Genomic DNA, 18,309 nt, shown 5'->3' on the forward strand with positions numbered 1-18,309 from the left:
TCAAATTATCATCTGTGGGTTTGAGCTTCGCACACTTCGCACCCGCAAATGCACACATGTGGACGTCTTAGGAGAACTACGGCTATGGCCTAGTGAATCTGAATGCTGCCTTAATGATGTAGAGTTTGATTCACTGATGAACGCACTATCTTAGGAGATATAACGGTATATCTAGAACAGAGATCGAGCAAGGTAATGGAAATGCAATATGTTGCTTAACTAAGGATGTCGGTATCAAATTCCCGACCACCTGAAGGTTTTGGATAGATCGAAACTCGAACGATGAATTTCGTCTCGGGGATCCGCGCTGCGTCCTATGATAACATCAAAGCGCCCGGCCTCAGCTATCCACTCTGAAGTTCGCTCACACCAAAATGACACTGCATACTTATCGATGTGCAATTCGACTGACAGTTTTCGCCCCGCTGGCAAAGAAACTTTCCGATAGGCTTTCAGTTCTTTTTTGGGCCGGATTACCGAGCTTTTTTCATCAGAAACATATATCTGCACGACTTCGGCTCCATCCGACAGCCCAACGTTTTGAACATCAACAGAGACGGTCATGACGAAGTCAGGGTTCGGTTCGTATTCGAGCGGTACGTTCAAGTTTGTGTACTCGAATTCCGTGTAAGAGAGACCGAATCCAAAATAGAACAGTGGCGGTCTATCGAGCTTTTCGTAGTAGCGGTAGCCAACGAACACACCTTCGCCGTAATAGAGCTCACAGTCGGATTTTCCAAAGGTAAGATAGGCCGGATTATCTTCCATGCGAACTGGGAAGGTAATCGGAAGTCTGCCAGATGGATTGATCCTACCAAAAAGTACATCAGTCATCGCATGGCCAGTCTCTTGTCCACCAAACCAGGCGTGCACAAGTGTACGTGCTTCATTTATCCATGGCATGGTGATCGGCAGACCGGATTGGGTGATCACAATCTACACAAGGACAGAAGTCAGCATGCGGTCAAAATGGGTCAATGTCGTCCTTACCGTGTTAGGATTCGCTGACAGTACCGCCTGCACCAAGTCATTGGCTCGACCAGGTAAGTCCAGGGAGGGTCGATCCGCAGCCTCATATTCCCAATCTGATCCAGTCCCCGCGATAACAATAGGTATATCAACAGTCTTTGCGACGTTGATGGCTCTATTCATGGCTTCGGCTTCGTCAAAGACCTCGCAGCCACCGAGCCGTATGCCTCCTGCTGGTGTTGCGCCAACGCTAACGCCATAAGCCTCATTCTTCATCAGAATCTCAATATTGTATTGTTGACCCTCCTCGACATCGATATCGGCGAACTTTTCCATACTCATCGAGTTGAAGAATGGAGTATCATCAGTCTTCTCAGGTTGAGAGGTCCAGAGATCTATCACCTGCGTTCCATTGACAGACATTTTTGCTAAGCCGCCTACGCAGAGACCAAATCTAAAGGTCATTGATTTCTTCGCCTTGTAAGTTGTTCTAATCTTCAACCACCAGAGCGACGGAAAGTCCTTAGGAAAGTTGTCTGAGAAAAACATTCCAGATTGTTTAGTCGTAACCGATGTAAGGACCGAACAACTTTGGATCGTAGGATCTTCGGAGAACCATTCACACAAAAGGCCAGTTTCATGAGAATCAGGCAGATACAGATCTTGGGACAATAGCGGACTGAAGCGATGAGCTAGGAAATATCCGTTAGTCTTCTTCAACGACATCCATAGAGAGAACCTATTGAAAAGTATCAAGAGAAGCGGGTTTGTGGAATCCAACTTACTGTAGCATCCGACTTCATAAGTAATATTCTCCTCTCCTACTTCTTCTACCATAGCATCGTAAGGAGTGCTTACGTAGTAGGGTGTCAAATCTGCACTTCCACCGCCTGCAATTGCTGGGTAGTGGAAGCCTGACCCAATCAAGCCAAAGCGTTTTCCCTTCGTGTTTGTCAAGGGCAGGATTTGCTCTTCGTTCTTTAACAAGACAATACTGTCAGCACTGACCTTCCGCGCAACGGGCATACTAGTAGCAATCTCATCCGTCACAGATGCATCTCTTGGAATATCAGTGTTTACCGCCCGCTTGACATACTCGAGAACGTTCTTTACTCGCTCATCAAGTGTGCTTGTAGACACTTTGCGGCTCAGCACAGCCCAACTAAGTCTGTCGCCCCTCCACTTGGTCGGACCAGGCATCTCGAGATCGAGCCCAGCATTAACGGCTTCTGATGTACTATAAGTGCCGAACCAATCACTCATAGTCAAACCATTCCATCCCCATTCTTTTCTCAAAACCTGTTGAAGCAGGCAATCATGCTCGCTTGCATGAAATCCATTCACCTTCTGGTATGCAGCCATGATCCCCCAAGGGTTGGACTTTTTAACGGCAATCTGAAAGGGCAGGAGATGTACTTCGCGCAGAGTCCTATCGGATACTCGAATAGAGTCTTCGATAGACATCGAAGATTGATCATGGGCAGCATAGTGCTTCAGAATGCAGCCAACCCCTTGCTTCTGTACACCATTGATATACGCAGAAGCCAGAAGCCCGCTAAGCAAGGGATCCTCTGCGAAAGCCTCAAAGCCTCTGCCGATCAGGGGCGAGCGTTGAATACAGACAGTTGGTGCCAGTAGACCCTGAATGTTTCTAGATCTTGCTTCCGAGCCGAGCAGTCTTCCCACGGACTCAAGAAGTTCGGAGTCAAAAGTGGCGCCCATGGCGGTAGCAGAGGGAAGTAAGCATGCTGGTTTCTGCGATATGATTGTCAGCATTGGTACTTTCCGAAAAGGATGGACAACACGTCATGATAAGTAGGATCTCAAAATAGCAAATTCTCGAACAAGGTCGTCAATAGCTCTTTGTGTAACGATATCTGAACGGCTTCTCAACGAAAGGCAAATCTCTTTACTTACCCCATTAAAGAACTTCGTTCCTCTAACACCATGAGGCCCATCGGAGAACTATCTACATGTGAGCTGAGATCGGTGTTTTGAATTATAGATACCATACAGTGACGCTAGGAATGGCCAGGCGGTCAATTGTCGCAGTTGACCATACATCTGCGCCGGCCAGCAGAGCTACCTTTTCTTCCAAGCTCAGGGCTTCAATAAGCTGGTCGACATCCATATCATGTTCTGCAGATGACATGCTCGATCAAGAATTCTGCTCACGACAGTAGAGTGGCGAAGATGTTGTGTGCAGTACTTGTTTTGTGAAAGACAATTTATGAGGACTATTTTATCGTGCTTCGTTAGATCAAGTGTACATTGGTGTTTGTAAAAGGCTAACCAAGGATAGGACATTTAGCAAGCATATGCGTTAAGAGCGCTCAATTACTCCGCGTAATGCGGAGAAATAGGATTCATCATTACCTAAGGGTACCGATGATCGGATGTACACTACATTTCTTCAGAACCTGCTACTTGCCAGTAATTCCTTAGTATTGACTATCCAGTAAGGAACATTAAATACCTAATTATCACAATGAAGAAAATAATATTGCTCCTTTGAAACCCTATCGTACTAGTTATTGCTAGACTTGGAACCAGGCATGCTACGTTTGTGATCAACGGAGCTTTAGTGCAAACTCGGTCAAACATGGCTCAAGCTAGGAAAAACTCACCAATTTCTCCGCGCTGTGCGGAATATCTCTCGCGCTACTTTTTTTACTGATCTAGTCACTAGGACCAGAGGTGGCTGTTGAGCAGATCTAGAAGTCGTGGCTTGATGCGGAGGCCTCCTCATTATAAAACCACTATAAACTGGGGTACTGGCCTCTACTATCATTGCCAGGCCTCGAAACACTTCCATAACAAAGTGTACTTCTATTCTCTTTTATTACAATGGCTGACGTCGAGCACGTTTCTGATGCTAAAGCAACTGTTTTGCAAGTCGAAGGAGTTGAAAATAATGAGAATCGCATTCAGGATGTTTTGCCAAGTTATGGAAAACCGTGGTTTCGGATTGGCTTCTTGGTCAAGCTCAATGCTCAAATCTCCGTATTGCTGCTCACGAGTTTCCTTTCCGGCTTCGATGGCAGCATGTTGAATGGTGTCCAGTCTCTGCCTGTGTGGCAGGAAGGTATGTATACCCACTGTTGAGATCTCATTCAATCAGAGTTGATTGATTGCTCTTAGACTTCAATCATCCCACCGGATCGAGCTTAGGACTGCTCAGCACGATGCAGACAGTGGGCCTTGTTGTCAGCATGCCGTTTGCACCATACGTGACCGACCATGTCGGTCGCCGTCATCCCGTTTTCTTTAGCTCTGCCATATGCATACTAGGCGCCAGCCTTCAATCAGCTTCATGGAACGTTGGTTCCTTCATTGCTGGGCGATTTCTTCTTGGATTTGGGACTGGCTTTGTGGCTAGTGGCGCCGCGCCGCTGCTTGCAGAGCTTTCGTATCCAACTCACAGAGTCTTGGTCTCTGGATTATACAATACCACTTGGGTAGATCTTCCAGTCATCTTCATTAAATCGACTGCTGACGTGGAGTTTAGTATCTAGGAGCCATCGTTGCAGCATGGTCCACGTATGGGTCTTTCAGGATGCCAAATTCATGGAGTTGGAGAATTCCTTCCATACTTCAAATCCTTCCTTCTTTGCTTTAGCTGGTATTCATCTACTTCGTGCCCGAGTCGCCTCGATGGCTCATCTCCAAAGGACGAAAGGAAAAAGCTCGCCAAGTTCTAGTAAATTCGCACGCTGGTGGCGATGAAAATTCTCCCTTGGTTGAGTTTGAATTGGCCGAGATCATTTCTGCCATCGAAGAAGAGCAGAAGAGAAACACGAAGTCCTGGCTCTCATTTTTCAATTCAAGTAAGTCAAAAGTTTGATCAAAGTGTGAAATGAACTAACCCTTTTGCTAGGGGCCAATATATGGAGACTTTCCATAGTTGTCACACTTGGTCTCATGGTCCAATGGTCTGGTAGCGGACTTGTATCATTCTACCTCATTCTCGTCCTCAAGAGTATTGGCATTACCGATCCTGAGACCCAGAATACGATCAATGGTGGCCTGCAAATCTACAACTATGCCACTGCTATACTGGGTGCCTTTCTACTCGATCGATTCGGCCGTCGGACCATGATGCTGTTGTCAACTTGTGGTATGGCCGTCGCCTTCCTGATTTGGACCGTTCTATCAGCTGTGAACGAAGAGCGCGGATTCGATTCGAAGTACGGCGTCGGAGTCGTCCTCATGATCTTCATCTTCTACTTCTTCTACAACGTCGCCATGAACCCAATAGCCGTTCTCTACATCCTGGAGGTCCTGCCTTTCACTCTACGTGCTAAAAGAATGACCATCAACGGTATGGTGGGAATGGGAGCAGCCGTATTCAACGGCTTCGTTAATCCAATCGCCCTTGAAGCGATGGGCTGGAAGTGGTATCTGGTCTTCTTCTGTTTGATTGTTCTCTGGATTGGGGTTGTTTATTTCCTTTATCCTGAGACCAAAGGCATGAGCCTGGAAGAGATTACAGATGTTTTTGAAGGCCCGGACAGCCGGCTGCCTTTCCGTAAGCAGAAGAAGGCTATGAATGAGCATTGATAGGTTTAGATTAGATGATTGAGTATGAAAGGGGCTGGGTTCGATTTTAGGTCGAATGCTTGCAGAGTCCTATGCGGTCAGTGGGTCTAAGATGTATACAACAGGAGAATAGTAGTTATTTGAAAATATGATTTGATTGTCACTAAAATACATGTATTTTCTTCTATACTAGTTACTTTAAATTTTCTTATTGCAGTTGACGCATATGTTTACGACGGCACTAATACTTGGTTTATTGACTGGGAAACTGTACCCGCTCACTTCTTTAATCGTGAACCAAGCGATAATGTTCAATCTGAGCACACATTTGAATGCGATACTATTGCAAGTCTCTTTGAAGTATTAACGGGACTTAAACATACACGTTAGTCTGGAAAAGATCGTTGCTGGCACATTCCACGCCGCTGAGTAGCTGAAGCGCGCGCTCCGGGAGCATGCCTGACATGCCTGACAGTCCCAATTTCAATTCACCGTCTTGTAGTTCTGTGGATCGATACGAATGGCTGGTAACAAGATACGATAAGGAGCCAACCCATCTAGCCTCAAACGAGGCGGCGGGAAGGCTCCGTAGAGCTTGGAAGATCGAGTGTGCAGTGGGCCAAGGCCGTCCACGGTGATTAAGCATGAAAACAATTGGACAGGAAGGGATTCTCTGGGCAGGCAAGTCATGTTGAAATGAGTATTACTCTGCGGCAGCGGAAGCTGTAACGAAGGTACAGATAGAACCTATGGGGCTGACCAACACTCCACCAGGCCTCCCATCTATCCTATCGAAATTTGGACGGCGTCATCGACCAGCTTCGTCCTTTGCCCGCCTTCGATGCGGTGTGATGTCCACCTTGCACTGGGCGGTGGGCGCGTATCAAGCCACATGCTGCAGCAAAGAAAAAACAGCATTGCGCTCGCAACAATCACCGGCCAACCGCTTGTGGGTGGGTCGAACGTTTATAAACTCGTGTCCAGCAGTTGCTTTCCGATGAGTAGCTCCCGTCTTTGCCGGCAGCTGCAAGTATCAACGCTGGAGGCCCGTTTAGGGTTGACAAGCGCTCAAAGCAAATCCACTGTTTCCACTGTTTCTGTAGCAGCCGTTTAATGGGATTGAAATGCCCCTTGCGCGTAGGCGAGGGTGTGCCTGGCCTTGTTTTGCCTGGGCCTTGCTTTGTCTGGGCCTCGGGAAAGGGCCGTGGGTCTGGTGGTTAGATGTTTCGAAGATGAAACGATTCGATTTTCCTCCAATCATCGGGCGATCCTGCAACTCGGATGGGATGTTCCCTCCGGCGCCAATCATATGTGTGATACTATAGCTTGATCTCAACCTCAACCTCATCATTGCCTAGGAGACATCACATCCACGACATCGTGGGACCTGGACCAACCTGAACGTCCTAGATGGTAATGCGAGTTAACTTCAATGATGACTTCCTGAATGATTATCGGTAGATTACGAGAGAAAACTCTGCCAAACGAAGGGCCCCATCAAAGGAGGCGGCACCTGAGAAACAAATCGGCACATAACTATTAACAAGCCGTCATTATTGTCATCATCGTCATCATCTCAACCCATCACGCATTATCGTTCCAATATTTCGAAACATCATTGCAGGTGGCACACACAATGCGAGGCTTCTGAATGCAATATGGGCGAAACGACTAAATGTTTAGTTTGTTGGTGCCCGCGAAACGAGATTTGGTCAAGGGGCACAAGCGTCCTGTTTCAACAAAGCGTGCTCCTCTCGCTGCCGCAGCCGAGCCATGGCAAAAGACTTTTGCAAGCGATGGCTTGATACCAGCCAGGCGTATCTATGAGCACTGTGCATGAGATTCATTTGTTTCCTTTGCCATGCAGTGCCATGAGTCCATGACTTACGCTCCCGCCTACTTGGAACCGCCAGGGGAACACCTTCATATCGGACATGGACGAAAACAGACATGTTGCCAAGTGCATGACACTTTTCGACGACTAGACAAGGCTCCACCAGCCTGGTAAGCAGTGTTGTCAGTGTCTAGTCGTTAATTTACCACCAGCCTCGCGAGTCGCCATGTCGTCGTCCCTGTCGTCGGGAGCTGGACAGGGCGCCTGCGGTGCAGTACAAATACCACGAACCTCTCCTCCTTCTAGGAATCATCCACATCGGTCACACTTTCGTTTTCGGCTTCCATCCGTCCTATCTTTCAAACATTCATTCATTCTTTTCATCACTTCACTGTGTGAAGCTGGACTAACAACAACTTTCCAAAACAACATTCAACTTCGAAACTTCAATACCAATATCAACTTCTTCCAAACACACGATCACTCGTCCATCAGATCACAATGTCTCTCGCTATGAAATCTGCTCTTCTCGGCGCCTTCGCTGCCTCCGTCCTTGCCCACGGTACCGTCACCGGCTACACCGCTGATGGCGTTTTCAACCAGGGTTTCCTCCTCGACTACTACTACATGGAGAAGAACGGCCAGACCCCTCCTACGCACTCTGGATGGTATGCCGAGAACCTCGACAACGGCTTCGTTGACGGCTCTGGCTATGCCACATCCGATATCAACTGCCACAAGAACGCAAAGACTACCGCCGATTCCGGAACTGTCAAGGCTGGAGGCAACGTCGACTTCCATTGGACCAACTGGCCCGAATCCCACATCGGTCCCGTCATCACCTACGCCGCCAAGGTCGACGACTTCGCCAGCGCGAAGCCTGACGCCCTCAAGTGGGTCAAGATCGATGAGGCTGGTTACGATACCACCAAGAAGTCCTGGGCTGCTGTTGACATGATTGCCAACAACAACACCTGGTCCGTCACCGTCCCATCCAGCCTTGCTGCTGGCAACTACGTCTTCCGCCACGAAATCATTGCTCTCCACGGAGCTGGCGACTTGAACGGTGCTCAGAACTACCCCCAGTGCTTGAACATCAAGGTCACTGGCTCTGGAACTGAGAACCCCGAGGGTGTCCTTGGTACCGCGCTCTACAAGAACACTGACGCTGGTATCAAATTCAACCCCTACACCACCATCGAGAAGTACGAGATCCCCGGCCCTGCTCTCTTCGGCTCTGGCTCCGGTTCTCCCGCCCCTGCTCCTTCTGCCTCTGCCGCTCCCTCCGCCTCCGCTGCTCCCTCTGCCACTCCTACCGTCACCCCTACCACCCCCACCGCTGCTCCCAGCGCTCCCGCTTCCTCCGCCCCTGCTGCTACTCCCACCGAGGTCGCCACTCCTCCCACTGGCGGCAACGGAGGCTCCGACGACACTCTCCCCGAGAACTTCACCCTCGACACCTTCATCACCTGGCTCAAGGCCAAGGCTGGCACTCCCGCCACCAAGGCCCGCCGTCACGCCCGTGACATCAGCTTGTAAACAGCTAGCTCCTTTGTCTCACGACCCTTCTCCCGCATAGCCTGTGGCTACTGCCATCACATCTGATGTTTGGATGATGTTTTTATTCACATTTTTTCGAAGTCCCATTGTTGTTGGGCGAGTTACTTTCTACCTTTGTATATATTGGACGCCTTTTTATAGCTTCTTGTCCAAAAGATTACAGCATAGCCTGCCTGGATGGAATTTTAAGGCAATTCAAAAGATTTCTGACCAATATTTGTTCCTACTCTTATAATTATGCTTGTGATGTGAAAGTCGTGCTGTTTTGACGAACCGAATCAACTGGTGGACTGACTGACTCTCTGTTCAAATGCCATGCCAATAGCGCCTGTGTTCTCCCCTTCATCTCGCCTAGGCGGGAGACCACTGATATCAGGCCAGGAGGTTTGAACATCCCCACTTTTCATTCCGTGCCAGAAGGAAGAGTTCGAGAGTGTTCCAGACGGTTTCTAGCGCCCGTCTTGCAGTCTTGGAAGCCGCTGTCAACATGTTCCCCCCTTGGTGCGTGCCATCAAGGTTACAAGCACATACAATGTGTAGCTGTGTGTTGGTTGGTGGGCCTGGGACTTGAAGAGCATGGTAGTATCGTTATTATAAGGAGCTAGGAAGACATGCAAAAGCGGACGGACTTGACGAGATGGTATGATTTTGTAAGTACACGTTGTATTTCGCATCAACTATGAACAATGATAATATGATTAATCAATGACTCCCCTCTCAGATCCCATCAAGACGCATCTAACACCCTATCTACACTCCCACCTCCTCCTCTACTCAACAACTCTCCACCTGATTTTTAAAACACAACCTCCGCAATCCTCTTTCCCCAAGACTTCTTCTGGCGATCCTGCTCGAGACCCGAGATACCCTGCATCCTCTGCTCCTCATCCACGTCGCGGCCCGAGATGGCGAGCTGGCCGTCGCGGAGACCCTCGTAGACGTCGATGTCCGCGATCTTGACGAACAAGGGGCGGTGGGAGGGGATGGCGCGCCAGGAGTACACCTTCCAGATGGCATAGAGGAGTATGATAAGCGGGAGGGCAAGGTAGGCGGAGAAGAAGGCTTCGGCGTCGGGTTCGCCGCCAACGGGCTGGAGAAGTTGTTAGTTGGTGAATAAATTTTGAGATGGTGGGGGAGAGGAAGGAGACTTACCCAGAGAGCGACGTAGAACTGTGCGATGAGGCACATGATGTTCATGAAGACACCGATGTAGCTACCCCAGACGCCGAAGGCAGCGCGGTAAGGGAGCTCCTCGACGGTGTGGCCGCGGAAGGCCCACGCCATGCGGAATCGGATGTGGGCGAGGCAAATGCTGCCGTAGACGAAGAAGTTGGCGATGCCGGACAAGGCGAGGAGCCAGCCGAAGATGACGCTGCCGGTCTCGGTGGCCTCGTTGATGAAGGCGAGGAGGCCGAAGATGAGCTGGAGGATGATGGTGGGGATGGGGCGGCCCTTCTTGTCGACGTAGGCGAGGATCTTGGGGGCCATGCCCTGGGTTGCCATGGCCTGGAGTGTTCGGGTCGATGCGTAGGTTGCAGAGTTGGCGACAGAGATGACGGCTACGGTGATGACGGCGTTGAAGACGGAAGGTAGGCCCTTGACGCCGGCCATTTGAATCGCAACGACGAAGGGAGAGGCCTTGGTGTTCGCGCCCGAAGATTCGAGGAGGAACTCGGAACTGCTGGGAACGATGAGACCGAGGATAAAGAGATTGACGACGTAGAAGAAGGTGATACGCCAGAAGACCTGCTTGGTTGCTTTAGGGATCTGCTTGACGGGGTCGGCGGCTTCAGCGGCTGCGAGACCAGTGAGTTCAGTGCCACCGAACGCGAACGATGCGGTGACGAAGACAGAGCAGAAGCCCTTGAAGCCGTTACGGAAGGCATGTTCGGGAGCGTGCCAGTACGCTGCGCCAATGTAGCCTCTGTTGTCAGTTGGAACTCCACCGCAGTTCACGATGATACCGAAGATGATGAAGCCTGTGCATGCGATGATCTTGATCATACTGAGGATGAACTCGACTTCACCGTAACCGCGGACGCCAAAGATTTGGATGACGGAGAGGATGGTGAGGAAGACGGCGATCCAAATTCCAATGTTGTAGTGATGCCAAAAGTCGATAGTAATGGCCGCTGCTGTGATCTCGAATGGCAGGATGGTGAGCCACTGGATAGCATAATCCCAACCGATGGCGAAACCCCTGAGCCGTGTCAGTGTATTGATGCCATCAGAACGCGATGACTATCTTACCAAGAAGGATCGATGAAGCGGACAATGTATTGGTAAAATGCACCGTTTACAGGGTACATCACGGCAAGTTCAGCGAGCGCTTGCATCATGAGCATGATCATGACACCAATGATCATGAAGCAAATAAGCTTGAATGTCCCGTTAGCCACTATCAATGTTGACATACAGTACCAGGTTACATACCAAACTCGCAGGACCACCACTGGACAGCGCACCTCCAGAACTAGGTCGATTAGCAAGATCCTACCGGACGGCGAAGACAAGACCTTACCCCACGAAAAGACCGGCTCCAATCGCGCCTCCGATGGCAATCATCTGCATATGGCGTCCGTTGAGACCACGCTGGAGCTTGTTGACCTCTCCACTGACGACGGCCTCATTGCTCGACTGACTGCCATTGGCAGATACCCTTGGAACACCCCCCTTCTCTGCCTCTCCAGTGTATGTAGGAGCGGAAGCCATGGTGTCTCTGTGGGCGGGAGCTGCGTGGATGTTACACAGAGCGAAATACCCAGAGGATTCAGAACGAAAGGGGAGTGCCGGGGGGGATAGGTCCTTTATGAAGAATCCTGGCAAGACAGCAACACCCAAATACGCAGGGTCTCAAAATGTCGCAACCCAGATCTTACGTCCCTTATCTGCTGGGAGCAAAACCCATTTCCAGGAGGGCGGCCTCTCCGAGGCTACGCCCATATTACCGGATCAGGTGCAAGATACATCCCACGTTGGACATGCATGTTTACGATCCAGGTGGCTGCCAGCATGCATCCAGACCCTGGCAAGGGTAGTTGGTATCGGCCAGCGATGGTGAGAATACGCAGTCTATAGGGTCGTTACCATGGGATAGGATCAATTAATGGAAGGTAGTGTGCATGCAGAGGTTACAGTCGGATCCTGCGATCCAGCTAGGTAAGAACCTCTAACACCGTACGCGCGGTTTGATACGATACAATTGGTGGCATTGGTAGTTCGTCGTCCAGGCCAATAAATCCTAAGATAAGACAAGCCGCCGCCACTCCTAGCTTGGTCCAAAGCTTAACGGGATGATAACGTTGGCATCAAGTCTAGAAACGCTTTGTTTCTTCGTCGCTTCGTGCATGGTCTATACGAAGCCGCGACTTATCGCTACAAGTACTGTGTACTCCGTGCATGTCGTCGATCTCGTGCCGCACCTTCTGTGAAACTTCTAGATGCAAGGCATCTGTGCAACGGGCCTTTTCCATGCACGAGAAGTATTCCCACATTCGTGTGAGATCCGAAAGGAGTCTGCAAAGCCAGACAGGGTGGGTGTTGAACCTGGACGATACTCCGTAGATGCGCACAAATTAGAATAGACGCAATAGAGTAGAGCCTAGAGTCTAGACGTCCTGCTGGTTGGGGTAAAGTGACGGCCAACCCATTCATCCATGGCGCAAGCTTATGCCATCTAAGCATCGCTAGTTGAGATTATCGTGCTGTTCTGCGTTCTGATTGGCCGCCCCCGCCAGGAGAGCGGGATTTGCGATACACATTGCGGCGTTGCAGCTGCATCAGGAAGCTCGCGGTAACGGGGCGGTGATCAGTTGTGCCGCTACTCAGGCGTTTGATTACGGATTGTGCAGCATCCGATTCTACATGCGCGAACATCATGAAAAGGCATGGGAGATGGGGACGACCATGCTGTGAATACTCATGATGAGTTGACTGATTAGTTGGTCGAAGGAAATCTGTGGCAATGAATACGTCGATGATGTCGCAGCATTCTGGTGTGTAGTAGTCAGATGAAACGACCACCAGGTGGTGTACCAATAACAGTGCGCTGTAGACAGATACGAGGCACGACACGTCGGTGACCAGCGAATCGTTGACGCTGGTGAGAGAGGTTATCGCCAGAGTGATGGAAGGTTTATGTCGTTGAAAGAAGGTTATGGGCTTGTGGTCTTGGGGACTATTTATACCGGACCAATGCCGTGCCAACTGCTTTTATTCCGACACTTACACTCCGATCACCTCACAGATCAACGGCCTGATCCAAACCATGTCTCCGAAACTCACTCCGATATACCTCGTAGCTTTGCTTTAGATACGTGCTCAGAGCCAGCTATGTCATCGATTGCTGTCTGATGCGTCAGTAGACAGCTGCGTCTGTTTGTACCTGTACAGTCTGTAATGGTGCCAAATGCCTGCTAATTCAGTAGAGACATCTCCCATGACCAAAACGTCAAGGTTTATTCTTTCATACTTCAGCCGCGCCTTACATCTCGTAGCACCGAGAACCCCTCCGGTCTCGCAACGATGAATCGTGCATCTTTCCATTGAAGACAGGACCGTGTACGCTACACGCAAACCTTCTTCCGCCTTACCCCCTCCAACATCACATTTCACATTCCCACCCCTTACGAAATCAACTCATTCTGTGTCTTACCAAGCACAGGTTTGCTGCCTACTACTTGCATGCAGACGCTGTCGTAGGACTCCCCCTCCTCATATCACCCGTCTTCTCACCTTCCCATCTGACATGCCAATACAACATCTCAGCCAATCAGCGGGAACCAGACTGGATATCTGCTCAGGCATAACCATCAACTTGGAAAATTGGACTCCGGGTTGAAATCCTCCGACTTCCTCATGTATAGAGATGTGAGACATCAATACTGCAGTTCACCGGATACATCAGACGAATATGCGTGTTCGACTTGCAACCATGGTTGCGATACTAATATGATTCTGCGGACCGGGTTCGCCCTATATGCATCGTAACTGCTATTTCTACAACCAGGCCAATGATTTTTCGACCTATTCATCATCGTGGTCCTGAGTATCAGGGAGTTTCCTGGTTCGTACGAGAGCAACGATGTACAATGACAACATGCATCAATTCCACCTATTCCCTGTTAGAGAAGGAGAAGATTCGCAATATAAAGTCTAGCAATTCTCCGATTAATCTATCCCGTCGTTCTCTTTCATCTATTGCAATCAAAAACACATGGCTCCTATCACATCTGCGATCACACGTGTGCTGGTAACCGGGTTCGGGGTACGTTTGGCTGTTCCCATGTGCAACCCTGACACCAATGACAGCTAACGAACGCCTGCGCAAACAGCCATTTGGAGGCGTGCCAGATAATCCGAGCTGGGGCATAGCATCTCGTCTGCCATCGGCCCTACCATCCAACATTGAACTGCTTGTTCATCCGTCCTATGTTCCAGTGTCATACCACCCAACACTAGATCTTGTGCCGACTTTCCACGACCAGAGCCCCGACATCGCTCTCCACATTGGCGTGGCGGCAGGGCGTAAATACTTCGCCGTCGAACAGACCAGTACGTTGTCCCCAAAAGCTGAGATCATCCAGCATGACTGACACAAAACCTCCAGGCCAAAAGAGCGGCTACGAGTGGGTGCCAGGTGTGGACGGCGAAATATTTACCAAGGAGGAACAACAAGCAGCCTGGGGCCCGTTACCCGAGAAATACTCTACATCTCTAGACCTACACGCCACGGTAGCGCGCTGGAAGGAGCTTACCTCCGGCCTGTCGTTCTCAGAGCGAGGCTCCGGTGCGAGGGCGAAGCCCGTGGACGTGAGGTTCTCGGACGAACTCCCTGATATGTTGGCGAATTTCACCACGCAGGGACAATCTGTCACCACGCAGGACGATGAAGTCAAGTGGAGCGATGCGGTTGGGACGTATCTTTGTGGGTTTATTTACTATGCAAGTATGGCTGAAATGGGAAAAAGAAACACAGGGGAGCAGAGAAATGTTGCGTTCTTGCATGTCCCCAGCTTGGATACGGAGGAGCAGATCAAAGTGGGCGTGGACGTCACAGTTGCACTCATCCAGGCACTGGTCGAGGTGAAAGGTTCTACTTGAAAGATTATCTGGGACCCGAATCACAGTAGGATAGGTAATGTACATTCTCCAATTGTATACATGTCCCATATCAATATCAAAAGCGCTTTGTGGCTTGCTGTAGTCGCGCTGTGGTATGCAAATTGTAAATCATACCCATTAAGTTTTCAAGATAGCGCGCCCTTGCTGTATCAGAATGGACATCGACCTAATCAGGTAATTACCAGGTAGTAAGTGCATGTTGGACCATCGCAGGTAATTACGGGCAGTCTATCCGGCCGGTGAACAGCTTATATAATCGTGCAGGAACCGCTCAGCCTCGTCACTGCCTCGATGTCTTCCCAGATGGCAAGTGAGGTCACGTAACTTCATACATGTACGACCAGAAACAAACAACAGCATGGATCAAACAGGCACAGATAACAGACAAAGCAATGTCCCGCAGACTCCAGCAACAGTAGAAACATTCCCCGAACAGCGCCCTTGGCCGTCCGCGAATCTCTGCTCCATGTGCTCGGGCCTTGAACTCGAAGATGATATCTTTGGGATGGAGGGGTATCAGGGCTATGCAGTAGGAGATCGCCTGGCCTTCTTTGAAGAGCGCGGCATTGGATCTGCTGCGTCTCCTGAGTTCAAGCCTTTCCTATGGGCCACCATGGGCGTGCATATAGACGTCCTGCCTGGGCTCGAGAAACTACGCGTCTCTGCTGAAGCCGGATGCGACTTTTGTCGACAGCTTCGGGAATTGGTTCCAGGATTCATTCATACTGGGTCAGCGGTGGGACCAGTAATTCTCGCAATGTCCTACCTTTGGAGGCCTTCCAATGCGATGGAGATTGGGCTACATGCTGTGGTGGTGGCGATCGCTATTGCCATTGACGAGAAAGAGAGGTCGCTGTTTGAAGAGCGTCAAATCACGGTCGGCGAGAATGGCCAATTATTTCAGACTGCAAACAGCTTAGTCTTCAGAGTGGAATCAGGCGAAGGTAACCAGCTCTTTACAGAGATCCCGCCCGAGCTCTCGCAACCGCATGAGCCCGATTAACATAGGTGTAGGTAATTGTCAAGATTGGCTTCAGATAGAGAATGCTCCTCGAAACGGAGAATTCCTTTGCGAGGCAAATGTCAGTGATTTGAAGGAACTGTTAGATGAGTATTCCTGCAAGGCTTGGGACATTCAGGGTAATCGCGCAAACCCGACACGACTTCTAGATCTAGAAGCATCAAATACAACTGATGGAATATGCCTCACGGAGGTTTCGTCCCAGGACAGATTGAAGTATGCCGCTCTGAGCTATTGCTGGGGCCCCGAAAAAGATGCAAAGACACAGACTATACTTACCACAGAGAATCTGGCGGACCGGCTTGCCGATATTACATTTCATTCGCTTTCGCCCGTGATGCAGGATGCTGTTGTAGCTACGCGGAAGTTGGGCATTCGCTATCTATGGATTGACGCGTTATGCATAATTCAGAATTCCCCAGAGGATTGGGAAACACAATCAAGCAAGATGGGCGACATCTACGCAAATTGTTTTACCTCAATCGAGGCGCTGGCTTCCTCTTCATGTAGAGAGGGCTTTCTCTCGAGGCCAGAGCCATTGACAATTAATTTCCAATCGACCATCAGACCTTCCATCCGTGGAACCTTCGGATTGAGGTTCCACTCGACTCAATCCCTCCGTAGAGATCCATTTGCCAAGAGCGGTTATGGCGCTGAATTCGAGACCGCATGGACGGACAGAGGCTGGTACGCATATGAAGAGCGCTCGATCCATCTTGCACTAACGTCTATAAGGACCTTACAAGAGACTGTACTTCCACACACCCAGATAAGCTTCGGCGCCTCAAGACTGTGTTTCTCACATGATGATCAAGCCTTTCTCGAACCGTTTGAGGGCGATCGTGTGAAGGTTATGGCAGATACGACTTTTAATACTCCGGCGACGTCACATGATGACCGATGGCGAGTGTACTCACATTGGCAGAAATTGTTAATTGACTATGGATGTCGAGCAACAAGCCGTCTTTCCGACAGGCTTCCTGCGCTGTCCGGTCTGGCGCAGCGGATAGCCAGCATAACGGGCGACGAATACATTGCTGGCCACTGGAAGGAATGCATGACCATGTCGCTCCCTTGGCTTGTGGTGTATTCAGACTCTTCGAACCTGGCAGAGCGCCTGTCTCAGCTTTCATGCCCTCAGCCCTACATAGCACCTTCTTGGAGTTGGGCTAATATAAAACCGGTGTTAGGAAAGCAATACATAAGGAATCAGATCACCACCAGATTGCCACGCCCAGAGTGGTGTTACCTCCACTCAGAATGCCACGTCAGTTCCGTCTGGAGCGAACCGGTTTCTCAGCTCAATCCTTTCGGTGCCATCACGTATGCCGAATTACGACCCACAGGAAGGTTGGTCGAAGTACCCAGAGGGCTACACCGAGACAAACGTCCACACTGGTTCCCCCTGGACCAAGTTTGGCTGGCAGGTCTGGGTGAAGATGACATTGCGATATGTATGCTGGACTGGTCGGAAGCACCACAGACCGACTTCCTCAAGGGTAACTTCTTACTCCTGTTGACATCAAGTTGGTCAGATGTTCCTGAGGATTCACTGTTCATGTGGCCTCTCCATGAAGTTGGCAATACATTCAGAATCAACCCGCCTTGTACGTACGAGAGGACTTTACTTCCTGATCGACCAGCTTCAAGTAAAGACGAGGGGGTCCATGGCGGCGAAAAGAGCCGTGAGAATCCTTCCGATGAGCGAAGCAACGACAACAACATGAGCAAAACGCATCCTCGTAGTGGCCACACCGAGGAGCAGTCTCTAGAAGGAGAGCCCACAAAGGATAGCGCTCGACAGCCTTTCAACGATACACCTTCCGTCTACAACCCTAGTAGTAACAACGACCCAGCTCTTCCTGATGCCATGTCCGCACTCCACCTCGACAACCAAGAAGAGCACGACAACCAGAACCGTCCGCCAGTAACACGCCCCAGAGGCCCCAACAGAATGGCAATGGGCATCGTCCTCCACGCCGCGCCCGATCGTCCAGGAAAATACTACCGCGTGGGCTGCTTCGAGTCGCACCCCGCGCAGGGCGGCACTGACGCCTTTGAACGATTCAAAGAGCGCGAGGTCCACTTGATTTGATTCAGTGTCCCAGGGTTCGTTCATCTTTGGTCTCGGTGGAATTGGAACTCGAGAAAGAGAGGAACGACCGTTGGGAATGCCAACTAACTGCCCTTCGTGACTTGGATCATGGCAAGATGGTCTTCATTCCCATCACATATCGACCAACAACAATACCAGGAACCACAT

The 18,309-nt window shown here is 50.1% G+C and overlaps 6 protein-coding genes across 6 annotated transcripts; 4 read left to right on the top strand and 2 right to left on the bottom strand.

The window, feature by feature from the left end:
- Positions 1-234: 234 nt before the first annotated feature.
- BU24DRAFT_479314 (glycoside hydrolase family 3 protein) lies at positions 235-3,100 on the bottom strand (the record flags this gene model as incomplete). The annotated part of the gene is made up of 5 exons (XM_033533067.1): positions 235-936; positions 991-1,661; positions 1,755-2,724; positions 2,887-2,934; positions 2,984-3,100. 5 exons carry the CDS (start codon positions 3,098-3,100, stop codon positions 235-237), a joined length of 2,508 nt encoding a protein of 835 aa, XP_033386338.1.
- A 716-nt stretch (positions 3,101-3,816) lies between these two features.
- BU24DRAFT_460981 (MFS general substrate transporter) lies at positions 3,817-5,529 on the top strand (the record flags this gene model as incomplete). The annotated part of the gene is made up of 5 exons (XM_033531857.1): positions 3,817-4,054; positions 4,111-4,427; positions 4,478-4,541; positions 4,641-4,796; positions 4,847-5,529. 5 exons carry the CDS (start codon positions 3,817-3,819, stop codon positions 5,527-5,529), a joined length of 1,458 nt encoding a protein of 485 aa, XP_033386339.1.
- A 2,326-nt stretch (positions 5,530-7,855) lies between these two features.
- On the top strand, positions 7,856-8,881 carry BU24DRAFT_343439 (lytic polysaccharide monooxygenase; the record flags this gene model as incomplete). Its single annotated transcript, XM_033523368.1, has 1 exon — positions 7,856-8,881. The coding sequence occupies one exon, from the start codon at positions 7,856-7,858 to the stop codon at positions 8,879-8,881; it is 1,026 nt and encodes a 341-aa protein (XP_033386340.1).
- Positions 8,882-9,698: 817 nt separating this feature from the next.
- On the bottom strand, positions 9,699-11,614 carry BU24DRAFT_407964 (amino acid transporter-like protein; the record flags this gene model as incomplete). Its single annotated transcript, XM_033525832.1, has 5 exons — positions 9,699-9,992; positions 10,055-11,102; positions 11,153-11,280; positions 11,336-11,375; positions 11,424-11,614. The coding sequence occupies 5 exons, from the start codon at positions 11,612-11,614 to the stop codon at positions 9,699-9,701; spliced, it is 1,701 nt and encodes a 566-aa protein (XP_033386341.1).
- A 2,503-nt stretch (positions 11,615-14,117) lies between these two features.
- BU24DRAFT_460984 (peptidase C15, pyroglutamyl peptidase I-like protein) lies at positions 14,118-15,004 on the top strand (the record flags this gene model as incomplete). The annotated part of the gene is made up of 3 exons (XM_033531858.1): positions 14,118-14,168; positions 14,236-14,455; positions 14,511-15,004. The coding sequence occupies 3 exons, from the start codon at positions 14,118-14,120 to the stop codon at positions 15,002-15,004; spliced, it is 765 nt and encodes a 254-aa protein (XP_033386342.1).
- An 875-nt stretch (positions 15,005-15,879) lies between these two features.
- On the top strand, positions 15,880-18,309 carry BU24DRAFT_163171 (HET-domain-containing protein). The gene has a single exon (XM_033521404.1). The coding sequence runs from the start codon at positions 16,015-16,017 to the stop codon at positions 18,139-18,141; it is 2,127 nt and encodes a 708-aa protein (XP_033386343.1). The 5' UTR covers positions 15,880-16,014; the 3' UTR covers positions 18,142-18,309.

Source organism: Aaosphaeria arxii (genome assembly GCF_010015735.1).
Source record: "Aaosphaeria arxii CBS 175.79 unplaced genomic scaffold BU24scaffold_3, whole genome shotgun sequence".
Classification (NCBI taxonomy): Eukaryota; Fungi; Ascomycota; class Dothideomycetes; order Pleosporales; genus Aaosphaeria; species Aaosphaeria arxii.

What these genes read in the sequence shown, in the direction of transcription:
- BU24DRAFT_163171 (XM_033521404.1), top strand. Translation starts at nt 16,015, where the DNA reads ATGAGCCCGATTAACATAGGTGTAGGTAATTGTCAAGATTGGCTTCAG.